The 14,836-nt window shown below is 58.6% G+C and overlaps 1 protein-coding gene across 3 annotated transcripts in view; it reads left to right on the top strand.

Moving 5' to 3' along the window:
* The first annotated feature begins 7,355 nt into the window (after positions 1-7,355).
* Positions 7,356-14,836, top strand: part of COL18A1 (collagen type XVIII alpha 1 chain) — a 97,557-nt gene continuing 90,076 nt past the window's right edge. For 2 of the 3 annotated variants that reach the window (XM_060297685.2, XM_030835623.3), the window contains exons 1-2: positions 7,356-7,450; positions 7,552-7,646. In XM_060297685.2, the coding sequence (XP_060153668.1) occupies positions 7,440-7,450; positions 7,552-7,646 (106 nt within the window). In that variant the 5' untranslated portion in view covers positions 7,356-7,439. Of the gene's footprint in view, positions 7,451-7,551; positions 7,647-13,511; positions 13,613-14,836 lie in introns of those variants that run through there. The other variant, XM_060297686.2, reaches the window with a different exon arrangement.

Raw genomic sequence — 14,836 nt, 5'->3', positions numbered from 1 at the left:
GTTCTTGTTTATCTGAGATGGTCTTTTTTTTTTTTTTAATCCTTAATTTTTAAAAGATTTTCACTGGTACAGAATTCTGACCTAACACTTTTTTTCCTTTCAGGGTTATAAAGATATCCCTTCACTGTCATCTAGCTTGCATGGTTTCTGAAGAGAATTCTGCTATAACTCTTATCTTTATTTCTCTGAATGCAATGTATCTATCTTTTTCTCTGGTTTCCGTAGAGATTTTTCTCCATGGCTTTTTTTTCTCAGCAGCTTGAATATGTTATGCATATGGTTTTTTTTGTTTTTTGTTTGTTTGACTTAGGGGGGGCATTTATCCTGACGCATCTGCTCTGGGCTTCTTTGATCTGTGGTTTGGGGTCTGTCATTACCCTCGGAAAACATTCAGCATTTTCGTCCAGATATTTCCTCTATTCCTCCCACTGTCTCCTTTCTCCATAAAATTTGATTCCAATTTTATGGACGTTAGACTGACATTGCCCCACAGCCTTGGGTGCACTGCTCTGTTCTTTTTCATTCTGTTTTCTCTTTCTTCTTCAGTCTGGATAACTTCTGTAGAGCTACTTTCAGATTCACGGGTTCTTTCCTTGGCTAAGTGGAGGTTACCGATCAGCCTGTCAAAACCATTCTCCATCTGTTTACTGCGCTTTCCGTTTTCGGCGTTACTCGTTTCATTCTGTCTCGCTGTTTCTATCTCTTTTCAAGGAAGTACATTATTTTAAGCAAATGATTGAAAACAACTTAAATCTCGTTAAGGTGGGATCACTCAGTATGCTATTTCCATGGGATATGTGTGCAGTCATTTAAATAAACTTGTATATGGGGACTTCGCTGGTGGTCCAGTAGTTAAGACTCTGCACTCCCAGTGCAGGGGGCCCGGGTTCAGTCCCGTTCAGGTCACTAGATCCCGCATGTTGCAACTAAGACCCGGCACAGCCAAATAAATAAATAAATAGATATTTAAAAAATAAATAAACAAATAAATTTGTATATACTGATTGTCAAGAGCTATTGTGTTAATGAAGCTAGGTTTATTTATTTTTTAATTAATTGATTTATTTTTGGCTGTGTTGGGTCTTCGTTGCTGCGCGTGGGCTTTCTCTAGTTGTGGTGAGCGGGGGCTGCTCTTCGTTGCGGTGCACGGGCTTCTCATTGCGGTGGCTTCTCTTGCTGCGGGGCACGGGCTCTGGGTGCACGGGCTTCAGTAGTTGTGGCACGCGGGCTCAGTAGTTGTGGCTCTTGGGTTCTAGAGCACAGGCTCAGTAGTTGTGGCTCACGGGCTTAGCTGCTCCGTGGCACGTGGGATCTTCCTGGACCAGAGCTTGAATCCGTGTCCCCTGCATTGGCAGGCGGATTCTTAACCACTGCGCCACCAGGGAAGTCCCTAAAGCAAGGTTTAGAACCACGAGCATTATCCCATGTATGTTTTTAAATTTTTACAAAACAACTTTCTGCATTTCTAAAGTAACAAATATGTATAAAATGTATGTTTAAAAGCCAGCAGAAGGATAGTGACAAGGACTAACTCGGCAGGAGGCTGAGGTGCGGAGGCGGGTCGGGGGACCTTAGCTTTATTTGTAACATTTGGGGTTTTTAGTGAGCTATAATCGAGTCGATTCAATGGGCTCTCACTCTGACTGCGGGTGAGGGCAGGTGGAGGAGGGGTGCCCCAGCAGGTGGCGCCAAGGAAGGAAGTTGGAGGCTGTGTTAGGTACAAACCGGTCCCACCCTGGAGGTTCCATCCTGGGGCTCTCGTGTCACTCGTGAGAAGGAGAACTTGGAATTGCCCTTCTCAGCTGAAATATACCTGTGCTCCTTCCTCCCTCCCTCCCTTCCTTCCTTCCTTCTGGTCAGTGGTGCAAAAAGCAAAGACACCATCCCTTGTGGGGGGCAGGGGCGAGGCTGAATTCTACTGGAGGGAAGTGGGAAAACCACAAGCAAATAAACGGACAAGTGAACAAATAAAGGAACAAGAATGTTAGTGATACGCGCTCTGCAGGAAAGTCAGCCAGCCCGACGTACTGGTGGCTGGGACGGCTCTGAGGACCAGGCGGCCAGGCTGAGATCCGCGGACACTGAGGGTGGGGTGGGGCAGGGAGGACAGAGGGAATCCCTGGCAGAGTCAGGGCTGGAGATGTTCTAATGCTGATCTTGAATGTGAGCAGACGCAGGTTGTGTGTGTGTGGTGTTTAGTTGGGGGTTGGTTTGTACTGAGCCGTCACCCTAGCTCACGTGCAGGGGGGAAAGCGACCCTCTGATTAACTCGTCTGAACGAGGTGGCTTTGTCGTGGTCGCGCCCCAGGGAAGGGAAGGGAAGGGGCCGGGCGTTCTGTTTGTGCTGGAAGGCTGCCATGTGGGCAGGAAATGGGGGGCGGGAGAGTGGCCCAGACACCTTCCTTCCATCTGAGGGAGCTGGCAACGTGCGTTTCCTCTGCATTGATGAGCCGCAGTGGGGACGAGGCAGTTCTCAAGAAATAGACCATCCTGGGCTATTAGACGATGCCCTTGAGAATTCGGGGACCCCTCCCCTTCCCCCGTGACTCAACGGGAGCTGAGGCATTTCCGTGCAGCACTGAAGTGAGGAAGTGGCACGGTCCAAAATTAATAGAAATGTGTGTTATGAACCTTTGACAGTCACTTCTCACAGCTGGCTCGTCACCTCCTCACACGTGTGTTTCCCATCACAGCACCACGTGGCATCCACGGTGTGGGACGTGGCTTTGCCACATAAACATTTCTCATTTAATGCGATTTTTCATGGGGATGTCGTAGTCTGTTTCACGTACGTCTCATCATTCACTTGCTGTTTCCAAATTCTGCTCTGACAAATCCCCCCATGAAAACCGGCTTCGTCAGCTGCCCCGCCCGGTGCCCAGGGTTCCGCTCGTCACAGACTGAAGTCCGGGTGAAGCCGAGGGGAAGGGCTGAGATGCACAGGCTGCAAAGGCAGTGGCAATTCCCATCTTTCACTTGGCAGGTAATCATCCAGCATCCACCAGAGGCAGGCGTCACCCCAGGAGCTGCAGGTGCAAACACAAAAGGTGTGATGTCTGGGCACAAGGTAGGGGGCTGGCCTTGAGGGCAGCAAACATGGAAACCAATAAATACACACCCTTGCTCACACAGTGGCCAGCGAGGCGGAGAGAAGAAACTGGGCAATGGAGGAAGTGGGGGGGCAGAGTCCCACAGAGGTCAGAGCCCAGGGCCAGGGTCAGCCGGGCCATCCACTGTCAGGCCACAACTGCGTCTCAGATCCAGCGGACTGGCCATTAGGGCCTGAGAGCTGACGTGCGACTAGATACCCTTTTGGACACACTTTGTGCTTTTCACAGCGGGCTCTGCCTACCGTGTAACTTCTCTTCCTCTCCTGATGAAAAGTTACTTTTGTAGCACAGCAAGCCCCACGGTGTCTCGTTGGACACGATGAGAAGGGACAGCCTGGGCAGAGGTCAGAGGTCCTGCCCTTTCCTCGTCCCTGGTCTTGGTCTGTGCCCCTGGCCCCGCGGCCCCTTCCCTGTACAGCCTCTCTCTGCCTGCACAAACCCACAGTCCCCAGCCAGGACGCGCCCATGGAGTGGAGCAGGCGGATGCCCACTGCACAGGCCCCAGACTTCAGCAGGTCCACTGTGGTTCTGGAAAACTCTGTGTCGATCTAAATCACAAACCAGCCCACAGCCTTCTGTGGGTGGGCGACGTCAATCGAGCATCCTGGGCTTGCGGGTCCCTGCTGGACGGGTGTCTGGGAGCCCCCAACCCTGCGTGTCACCAGGATGAGCTGGAACGAGCACAGCACTTCTGTGTCACCTGTCATTTACTTCTGTGTCATTTGTCATTTCTCCCTGCAGAAGGAGCCACGAGACCCACTGCAGTAGAGACGGATGGGAAACAGCACGAGGCACAGGGAAGAGAGAGGCCTGCACCTGCGTTCAGGCGGGTCAGCACTGCTCTCTAAGCTCCAGCCACCTCACCAGACGCACCACGTGTCCCAGAACCGCACTGCGCTTGGGCTGGCCCTCCCCCGGCCCCACTCTGCCCCCAGGCCTTTGCTCCTGGACGTCGCCACGCCCCCCCAGCCCCCTGTGGGGCACCCACAGGCCTGGGCCACCCCTGCTGCCCAGATTGTGCCCCAAGGACCTTGCCCAGCACTGGGCACGGCTGGGGTCCTTCTCTGGGGCGAGTTGGTTTGGGTGTGCCCCCTGGAGGGTGGGGTCTTTGTGGAGGAGGGCGGGAAGACACACAGCCCAGCGATGCTTAGTGGTATTCGGGGTCTTCTTCTCTTTGTGTGTGTATACGGTTTGTATTTTTCCACAGTGATCACATATTACTTGTGGATATAAAAGAAAAAATAAAACTCTAATAAGAAAAAGATGAGAAAGCCATGGGAACTGTGGAGACACATAGCAGTGAGTCTGCAATAAGACGTTCAGTGAAAAAAATGAGTATAAGATACGTACTTTCACAGATACAAGTTCAGCAATCATAGTGTTTCACGGTAAAAAGTCTTACTTTTCTATTTTTTTTCGTTGTAGCACTTTTCATGACATAGAATGCCCCTTGAAGCTGGCCCTCCCTCCCCCCAAAGCCCAGAAAGGTGGGCTCGCCCCTGCTGTGGGGCTCCCAACCTGAGAGAGGAGAGAGAGGGTAAATCCCAGGCCCCGGTGTGGGCAGGGACACAGCACTGCCCGCCTGGCCCAGCCTCTCCTTCCCAAGCCCACAGTCAGGCCCATTGGGCTGGTTTGGGAGGGCAGGGGAGAGGGAAGAGGTTGAAAAGCCCCCCCCCCTTCAGCTTCCTGACCGTGGAGCAGGGCCGCAGCCCATGGACAGATGGACAGACGGGCCACAAGGCACAGGAAGGAACACTGTCAGGACCCAGGACATGCCTACCACACACAGGAGCACACCACACACACAGGGGCATGACACACTGAAACCGAGCAGGATCCTGCAGGGCCCCCCGGGTACAAAAGCCCCTCCGTGTCCCCCATTTCTTGTTTGTAAAAAAGCTTTAGTCTCCTAGGCCTTCCCTGAGGTCCAGAGAGCAGACTCAAGCAGTTACTAATTAGAGAAGTAAGGGAACCAGAAGCAAAGGAGAAGCAGTCAACCCAGAGCAGCAATGATGGCTTCAACCATAGTCAGCGATCAAGCGAGTCCTAGCGCCTCCTCAAGGGATACACGCAGCAACCGGATGCACATCTCTGAGCTGCTCTGCGGAAACTAAGACGCTCACCCAGGAGGAGGATGGGGACCACATGCTGACCACAGCATGCAGACCCCAGACCGGTTGGAACCAGATGGTTGATGATACTGACTCCTGATGACCTCCCTACCAGCCAATCAGAAGAAAGTCCATGAGCTGCAGCCCTCACCCCTAACGCTGCCTTCCCTGAAAGCCATCAGGGAGTTTGGGTCTTTTGAACATGAGCCGACGGGTCCCCTTGCCTGGTGCCTGCAGTAATAAATGCCGTACTGTCCTTCACCACAACCCAGTGTCGGTAAGTTGGCTTTGCTGCAACTGGGCCAGCAGACCCAAGTTTGGTTCGGTAACAGACACACACACACACACCACACACAGTCTCAGGAACAGCTCCATCACAGACTCATGCATCCCCTTCACACAGACCCGTGGGCAGACACACAGAGCACGTGGACCCCACCCCACCCCTCCATCCACATATACAAAAAGTTTTGCATTTCTATGCAAGGCTGTTCTCCTTCACTTTTTAAAAATGAGGTCACAATCCTCTAAGTTGCTTTCTCTCCTCGCCATGGGCCATGAGCACACTTTTCACTGAACCTGGAAGTTCGAAGTCAGGTGAGGAAGGAGAAGCGAGCAGGTGGACGGGCACTGCAAGATGGGGCAGGCAGGGCCTGGGGTGCAGGGCAGCCTCCATCCGCCTTTGAAGACTAAAGCAGACAGGGGAGGGAGGGTGACGCGATGGGATTGGAATCCCAGCAGGCCCTCTGCTTAGGCTGGAGAGCCAGCAGGGGCAGAGGGAGGGGCTGCGAGCCGCCGTCAGGAGGGTCCTGGAGAAGCCCGCTGGCCGAGGCCCAGGGAGGTGGTGGTGGAGGATGGGTAGATACGAGAGGTGCCTGCAGGGCGCGTGGCTTGGACCAGGCCAGGGGCTTGGTCTCTAGGCCAGGAGAGGGTGAGGTCGGTGGTGCCAGTGCCGCAGGGAGTACCCAGCAGGATGCCTTGGGGGGGGTGGTAGGAGAGGGGTGTGGAGAGGCCCAGAGTCTAGGCTACAGACACTGCTCAGGGGTCAGGCAGGAGATGAACCCGGATCGGGAGGTGACAGTGGGGAAGGAGGGAGGTGCATCTAGAGGGTTTAGCAGAGACACTGAGCAAGGGCGATGGCACTGGGACCCTTGGTTTTGACGGCACTGGGGCTCCTTTTCCTGCAAACCGTGAGGGGACCAGATCCAGGGAAATGCGAGTTTCCTTTAAGAGTCGATGTGAGGGGCTCTGGCTGCCTGGAGAGGCCGTGGGTGGTCTGAGGAGTGGACCCCTTTCACAGCTGCCTGGAGGAAGGAGCTGGGACCTGAGGTCAGGCGGTCAGCTGGGGGGTGGGGAGCAGTGGCCTGCGGAAATGGAAAGGGCCGGACAGAACAGAACTCCCAGAGCTGCGGGGTGGCGGGGTGGGGGGGGGGCGCAGCTGGACCTCCAGCAGGGGGAGGGGCCTCCTGGGCCAGGTCTCGGAGGCAGGGGCGCAGGGCCCATCCCCTGGGGGGTTTCAGGAGTGCGCACAACGTAGGGAGTGGGCCGTGGGGAACGCGACCCTCCTGGGCCCCAAGCCCGTGGAAGCAGCGAGGCCTGATGGGCCGCCACGACGCGGCCACGGCGCCCACGAGGCTGGGCAGGGGAAGCCCGGCTCCCCTTTCCTCCATCCGTCGCCCCCGGCGAGGAACTTCTTTGTTTAAATCGCCCGCCTTCCTGCTGCCCCATCGGACTCGGGGCCTGAGGACGAATCCCCTGGTTACGGTCACCTTCCCAAAGAGACGCCGGGCTGGACACACTGCGTGTCCCTGGACCTTGCCCCGGTTTGCAGCCCGAGACCTCAGGTGACGCCTTGGGCAGCGGCTGGGGCAGCTTTTCCTGAGGCGGGGGCTTGGGCCGGCCACGCTGCCTGGGTACTGGGGGTCGGGGGAGAAACATTGCGGCTGCAACGCAGGGGTGCTAGGACCCGGGGAGCGGCCCATGGTCGGGTTCCGGATCCGCACCCGGCTCCGCGCAGGGTTTACTCCGCGCCAGGCCCTGCCCCCTGCCCGGCCCCCTTCCCGCCCACTGCCCTGGCCCGTCCTGCCCCCTGACCAGCTCCGCCCCGCCCGCCCGCCCTCCGCCTGGTCCCGGCGGCGGTCAGAGCGCGGCCGGCCGAGCCGGGGCACCGCGGCGGAGGCGCAGCATCCCGCGACACAGACGGTCCGGCCCGCCTAGCATGGCGCCGAGGTGCGGGCCGCGCAGTGCCGAGGACGGGAGGGGGCAGCGGGGGCTCACGGGCGGGGGACGGGGGCGCGCGCGCTACCCTAACGTGTGGCCTGTGCCCACAGGTGGCCCTGGCTGCGACCGCGGCGGCGGCGCCTCCTGGACTTGCTCGCCCCCGTGGTCCTGCTGCTTGGGGTCAGCGCGGCGTCCGCAGAGCCAGGTAAGACCAGCGGGGACGCGAGAGTGCTCGCACCTGGCCCGCCCGCCTCCGGCCGCACTTTGTGCGGGTCTCTGGCAGGTCCCAGGCGGCGACGTCCTCACCCCAGTACGTCTCGGCTTCGGTCCCGGGAGGCGGCCCCGGCTCTACCCACGCGCGCAGGTGGCCCGCGGGCGGCGGTCGGTGGGTGGACGGAGTCGGGCCGGGGCCGTGTGCCCGAGCGTCCCGCGACGGCCATTCATTCCTCGACTGCGGGGTTTCGCGCCACCTGGGCGCTCCCGAGACTCGGGGAGCGGGTCGGGCTGGGGATGGTGCGGGCCAGCTGCGTCCTGAGAACCTCGTGTCGTGACCAAACTTCGGCGACTCTGCGGGGAAGTTGGTGCGCTCGACGGACAGCGCTGCGGGCCGAGGGCCAGTGAGGTCCCGGAGCCGAGGTCGTGGTGACGGCCGTTAGACGCGCGGTGGCTCGGAGACGCCCGGGCATCCGAAGCCTGACCGCGGGCCTGTGTCGCCGTCACCGGCTTGGTGCCTCCCAGCGCCTCTGGGCCCCAGCGTAACCGCGCGCGGAGTCCAGCAGGTCTCGGGGAGGACAGTGCGGTGCGGGGCGCAGCCGTGTTGTTTCTAACCTGTTGAGGCAAAACTGCCCAGGTTTCCCCAGGGCCAGCCTTTGTGCGCCGCCCTGGCCGCCAGGCCTCTGCCCCCGCGTCCGCCGCGGTGTCGGGTTGCGCGCGGTCCCTTTGATGCGGCCGAGCGCAGAGCAGCCGCCGGGAGAACAATGCGCAGGGGTCCGTTGTTTGGCGGCGCCCGGCCGCCGCTGCTCCCGCGTGGACCGCAAACTGTGGTCGGGAAGGCCGTTCTGACCGCGCTGAAACTTCCTCTGCCCCCAGCTCCTGGGACCCCATTCCCAACCACGTGGCGGCCCAGGTCCTCTTCCCAACCGGTCCAGCAAAGGCCCGGGAGGAGCCGGTGGAGGTGCCAGGCCCGAGGGGAGCCCCCGCCCCCGCCCCCAAAGCGTAGGTGCTTTATCACAGGTGGAAATAGACAGCCTGCCCTGACATCCGTCCCGGGCAGCCGGCTCCCCGCGGCCACAGTGCTCGCTGTGGTCAACACAGCGGTCACCTGCTGCCACAGCTGGGGGGGGCGGGGGTGTCGCTGGAGGGAAGTGTCCTGGGGGGAGAGCCATAGTAATTTGTTTCATTGTTTCCAGTCGGCTTGGTCATCAGGTTAAAGGGCAGCACAGACCTTTTAAAAAGGAATCACTTTGTAAATAGATGTGCGGAAAGCACCTGTCTGTAGTGTAGCAGATAACTCCTCAGGATTCGGGTTAACTCTGGGGGCGGGGGTGGGCGGCGTTTAGGGAGTGTGTGTCCTTATAGGGTTCTGTGGTCCCCGGGGTTCCTGGGGTTCTTATGACTGCCCGGGACCACATCGTGGCTTCAGGGGCCATCCCCTCAGACATGTGCAGGAATGTGTAAGCCTGAAGGCTCTTTTATGATTATGTCTAGTCGGGAAAGGGAAGGACACTGAGGCATCCACAGTCCAGCTTGTGAAACTTTGTAATCAGGGAGAGGAAGTCAAGGGTGTTGACTTTGAGCCTCAGAGAAGAAAAAATAAAATGCTGTGTTCGGGAGCTTGGGTGAGATGAGATCTCTAGGTGTTCAAGTTAATGCAGGCTCTGGGGGCGGTGGGTGGCAGAGTGACGGTTCAAGAAATGGTGGGTTTTTTTTTTCAATTTATTTATTTTATGTATTTATTTTTGACTGCATTGGATCTTTGTTGCTGCGTGCGGGCTTTCTCTAGTTGCGGTGAGCGGGGGCTACTCTTCCTTGCAGTGCACGGGCTTCTCATTGCGGTGGCTTCTCTTGTTGCGGAGCAGGGGCTGTAGGCAGACGGGCTTCAGTAGTTGTCGCATGCGGGCTCAGTAGCTGTGGCTCGCGGACTCTAGAGCGCAGGCTCAGTAGTTGTGGCGCACGGGCTTAGTCGCTCCGCGGCATGTGGGATCTTCCCGGACCAGGGCTCGAACCCGTGTCCCCTGCATTGGCAGGCGGATTCTTAACCACTGCGCCACCAGGGAAGCCCGAGAAATGGTGTGCTTTATCTTGTGTCCCGCCGTGTGGCTGCAGTGGGTTTGCCGTGGTCTCAGGTCGCCGGAGGAAGGGAGCCCCTTGCGAGGTGCCTAACAGAACGTGCTCTTGTTCCCTGGAGCATAAAAGCAGGAACCAGCCTCAGCGGGGCTTATGTGCCGCCCACCCCTCCCCCGTGCTGGGAGAACACAGGCTCCTTTCCCTGCTGGGACCAAGTCCCCTTGGAATGGGATCATAATTGCCCCTCTAGATGTTGGAGAAGAGCAAAGGTATGTGAACGCCTGACTTAGCAGGGGCTCAATTTGTTCTAGAAACGCTTCAGAATTACCCTTGGGAGTCAAAAACTTAAGCCCCGTTTGCCGATTTGAACATTTTTTCTGACCCCAAATGATGCATTTTCCCGTCTGTCTCTGTGCTGTACTTGACCAAAAAAAATAAATAAATGGCGACTTTTGCTGTTTTGTTTAAGCTTTTGGTCGCTGTCATTCTGATGCTCTTGAATGGCATCGTGTGTTTCCCCCCAGAGCCAGAGACCTGGTGGGACCTTGGCTGGGCGGGCTCACGAGCCTGGGGGCTCCGCGCTACCTGCGGTCCCCGCTTCCGGAGGAAGTACCGGAGTCACACGTGCCAAGGTGGCGTCTGCCCGTGGGTCATCCTTCAGGGCCGAGGAAGGAGGACCTCGCCCTGTGGACACTTGCAGGCTGCCTGTGGCCACGCCAGAGCCCTGGGCTTTGAGTCGCCTTGTCTCCGGCCCCTCCCACAGGGGACTTCGCGCTCAGGCTCTGTCAGCTCCCCGCACACCCCCACCCCCAGAGCCGCGTGTCCCACCCTTTCTCACCACTAGGGTCCATCAGTGGGTCCAGGTCTCCGTCGATGGCCGTGGCCCTCCCTCCCCCCAGCTCCCTGGGTGGGCCTGCAGGGTTTAGACTTGACAGGACACGGCCAAGACCCTGTGGGTCCCCGAGTCCGGGGGTGTCTGTCATCCTGGGGTTCACAGGCACCCGGGTAAGGGATCTAAGCGGAGGGAAGGCACTTTTGTCCAAGGCAGGCTCGTTTGGAGGGGCAGCACAGGTGGGGAGTCTTCAGGGTTCAGGAATAAGACCTCTGAGGTAGTCTTGAATTTCAGCAGAACTTGTTTTTCAAGGCGCTCTTGTTTTCCTTTAGAAGAAGGAGGAGGGGAAAGTCCCTGCAAAGAAACCTAGAAGGAGGGAAACTGACTCCTGAGCTGTCCAGAGCTCGAGGGGCCTAGAGAGCCGGCCCCACCCGCCCTGCTTCACGCTGAAAATGCAGGTGCGCGTGCGCTCAGTGACTGCACACACACACGTGCACACACACACACACACATGTGCACACACAGATGTACACACGTGCACAGCCATGCACACGCTCGCTCTCCCCACCAGAGTGCCTGGTCTGTCTTCAGCTGGGTTGTTGAAAACATCCTGGCGCTCCGTGGGTGACGGAATGGGACAAGACCCGTCTTCTGACACGACGGCCAGCGGACTTCCTTCTCTCGTGGCCTGAGCACTGCGGGGAAGGGCCGGTCAGTGGAGGGGTGGGTGAGGGGCAAGCGGTCTTGCTGCAGCCGTGGCTGGTCAGCCCCCAGGCCCGGCTGTCTGCGGTGGCTGGTCTATGCCCCACGGCACAGGCCCGTCTGCAGTCCTGGGCGAGGCGTGCCCCCCCCACCCCGTGCCGGCGAGGGTCGGACCACAGATGGTACACTCTAGTCTCTGCTCGGAGGCTTGGAGGCTCTGGGTTAGCTGTCATCTGACAGAGAACCCCGAAACGGCGGCCCCTCTCCCCAGAGCACAGCTGGCCAGGCACCAACTGACGGACGTCTGGGTAGAAGGTGGACGTTGCAGGATGTGACGTGTGAAACTACCCGAAACCTCATGCTGGAGGTGGGTAGAAGGTGGACGTTGCAGGATGTGACATGTGAAACTACCCGAAACCTCATGCTGGAGGTGGGTAGAAGGTGGACATCGCAGGATGTGACATGTGAAACTACCTGAAACCTCATGCTGGAGGTGGGTAGAAGGTGGACGTTGCAGGATGTGACGTGTGAAACTACCCGAAACCTCATGCTGGAGGTGGGTAGAAGGTGGACGTTGCAGGATGTGACGTGTGAAACTACCCGAAACCTCATGCTGGAGGTGGGTAGAAGGTGGACGTTGCAGGATGTGACGTGTGAAACTACCCGAAACCTCGTGCTGGAGGTGGGTAGAAGGTGGACATTGCAGGATGTGACATGTGAAACTACCCGAAACCTCATGCTGTTGGCGGGAGGGAGGGATAAATTATTGGGAAAATGAAAATAGATGTTTGGCACGCTCATAAGATGATTGCATTTGATACATTTTGACGGCAGGGGCCCAGGACAGTGAGAGCGTTGTGGGAGGTGCCTGCAGTGCGCCCTGGGTCCCCACAGCTCTGCTCCCTCGCCAGGTCACGTGGCTTCTCTGGCCCCCACGCCTCCCATCCCTGATGGCTTAGGGTCTGCGATGAGCTCTCTGCCAGCCCCGGCTCCTTCCCAGGAAGGCCTGGGCCTCTGAGCCCCTCCCTGCCCCCCGCCAGTCCTGGGAGGAGCACTGGGGCAGTGGGCGCTGCCTTGGTGTCCTGCTCTAACCCGGGGCGGGGACAGCCCCTTCCCCCTTCTGGGTGCCCCTAGCGGCAGGTGGTTGCGTTGTGAAGCCCCTCACAGCGCCCGTGTGTGACGTGCCTGGTGTTCGATGCTGCTCGTGGAATCTCAACACACGTCCGGGACCTCGCACCGTCCACTGCATCCCTTGGCGATGCTTGGTGGAGACGGGGAGCTTTCTCTGTCCCGCTCCCCAGCACTGCCCGGTGCCGGCAGGGTGTGGCTGGGTGACTTGGGCTGGCCCCTGGGGTCATGTTTTCGATTGGCGGGTCTGGGCCGTGCAGAACGGCTGTCAGAAGGAGCTTTAGATCACGGATGCGCTGAGTCAGACGAAATTTGGGGGCCGCAGGGCAGTGTCTGTGCTCCGCCTGCCAACCTGCAGGGGCGTGTCCTACCCCCGCCCCAGCTTCTCTGGCAGAGGAGACAAGTCCCGGCACGGCCTCCTGGCTGTCTTCAGCGAGTGCCCAGGAAGGAGGACTTGTTCACAGGCCGGTACACCTTTCTGGAATTCCATGCTGGCAGACGGGGACATTCCCGGGCTGGCGCACCGTGACGAGGCCGGTGGCACAGGGCAGGGGCACCCAGCGCTGAGCTGGGGTGATGGGTGGGGCTCTTGGCCACCCTTGGTTTCTGGAAGACCAAGAGACTCTGTGGTGGGTCCAGCTGGCCCAGGCACTGGCCACGGGTCACGGTTGACCTTGACAGGGTGTTTCCCCACAAAGGACATGAGACCAGAGCCAGAGGCTCAGGGAGGAGGCCGCAGGGCGAGGGGATGGAGCCTGTGTGACCAGAGCTTGGTGGTGGGTTACAGTGGCAGGGCCTGAATGGAAACTGCAGAGACCACGTACGTGCTTTTGACGGATTGGTGGTGGTGGTGGTTTCCGTGGAGCCCGGACGGAACATCTGCAGATACTGCGTGTTACTGATTTATGTTTTTATTCATTCAGTCATCCATGTAATTTTGGTCCGAAGTCCTCGTTTCTACTTTTTGCACTGTTCCTTGAGTAGATTCAGAATTAGGCACGGTCAGGCCTCCTTGTTTTGCATCCAAGCTCAGAAATCTTGGAGACGGTACCAGGCTCCGGCAGCTGGGTCTCCTGTTGGCACAGAACCTGCTGGCACAGGCTGTTCTTAGCACGAGAGGCGCCCTTCTGCTTTGGGGAGACTTGAGCCGATGTGAAAGCGGTGCCTGGAGGGCACGTCCCAGCAGCGGTTGAACCGCATCTTGGTGCCCACCGTGCGAAAAAGTAAGCTTCTCTCGTCCTGGGAACGGGGAGGGCCCGGGGAAGAGCACCGACCCAGCTGCTGGGAGCTGGAGGCCGAATGCATCTCTGCTGGGGCCCGAGTCCAGAGCCCCCACGGCCTGTAGGGCGAAGGGACACCTTTCTTCCCTGTTTCCATTTAGGCAACCAGGGGACGTCATCGCGGAAGGGAAACGGTGATCTGTGTGGATGAGGCTGCTTTGACAGTGTGACGCGGGAAGATTCTCCCCCTCCCCTTGCAGTCGGGAGGGCGGGGCCATGGGAAGAGGGGGTGATGTTCTAATGCAGGGTGGGCCTGAGCCCCTGAGGTGGCCCTGCCTGCCCCTGAGCTCCCCTGGACCAGCCCGTTGGCCCGTGGAGCCAGGGTCTCTTCCAAGCTGGGGCTTCTGCATCTGGGGCCGGGGGTCGGGGTTCGCGTTAGAGGAGAACTTGGGAAGGCCCTCCTCTCGCCCCGGCTGGTCCGGGGCTGGGAGGCGGTGGGTGGTGAACCCAGCCACCTGGCCCCTTGGCCCATTAACTTCCTCTTTCCTGAGTCATCTTTGAGCACCTCTGTTTGCGCCCTGCCTGCCCCAAACAGGAAGGTGCACAGCAGTGCCCCTGGGTGACCGTTGTCTCCCCAGCAGGCCGAGAGCATCCACTCTGGGGTCTGGGCTCTTATCTGGGGAGGCCCCATGGCAGTGCTGGGGCTGAGTGCGGAGGGGGCTGTGTGTGGGACCTTCGGGAGGTGGTGGACATCCCTCCGGATGGATATTAGTTCCGTGCAGCTTTTCAGTCCAAACCGCCAGGGCTGGGCACTGTCACTTTGAAAATCCTGCTAATCTGATAGATGGAGAAATACCACTCCGTGCTCTATTCTGTGAGCTTCCGTCCAGCGAGGGCGCAGGTTCTGGAGTGTCCCTTGGCCTGGCTCTCTCCTTCTGCTCTGACACCCATCCTCTGTCTGTGCTGCCATCCTCCTTGTCACGCCTGCCTGTGGTGTCACCTCCTGGGGGGCACATTGGGCATATTTTCTAGTGTGTGGGCGGGCTTTAATTGGGAACGTGAAATTTCTGAAAGCAGGGTGTTGTTTTTTTCCTTTATTTTTATGGCCTTTTCCTGTAGAGGTAGGACACGCGTGACGATCACGGCTCAGGGACAGCGGCCTGGGCTTATCTGCGTTGCAGGGGTGACGCGGGGGTCGTGAGAATTCAGAGAGGGAAACTGCGCGCG

Source organism: Globicephala melas, chromosome 4 (assembly GCF_963455315.2).
Source record: "Globicephala melas chromosome 4, mGloMel1.2, whole genome shotgun sequence".
Classification (NCBI taxonomy): Eukaryota; Metazoa; Chordata; class Mammalia; order Artiodactyla; family Delphinidae; genus Globicephala; species Globicephala melas.
The sequence above is the reverse complement of the archived record's forward strand: the minus strand, read 5'-3'. Positions and strand labels throughout refer to the sequence as shown.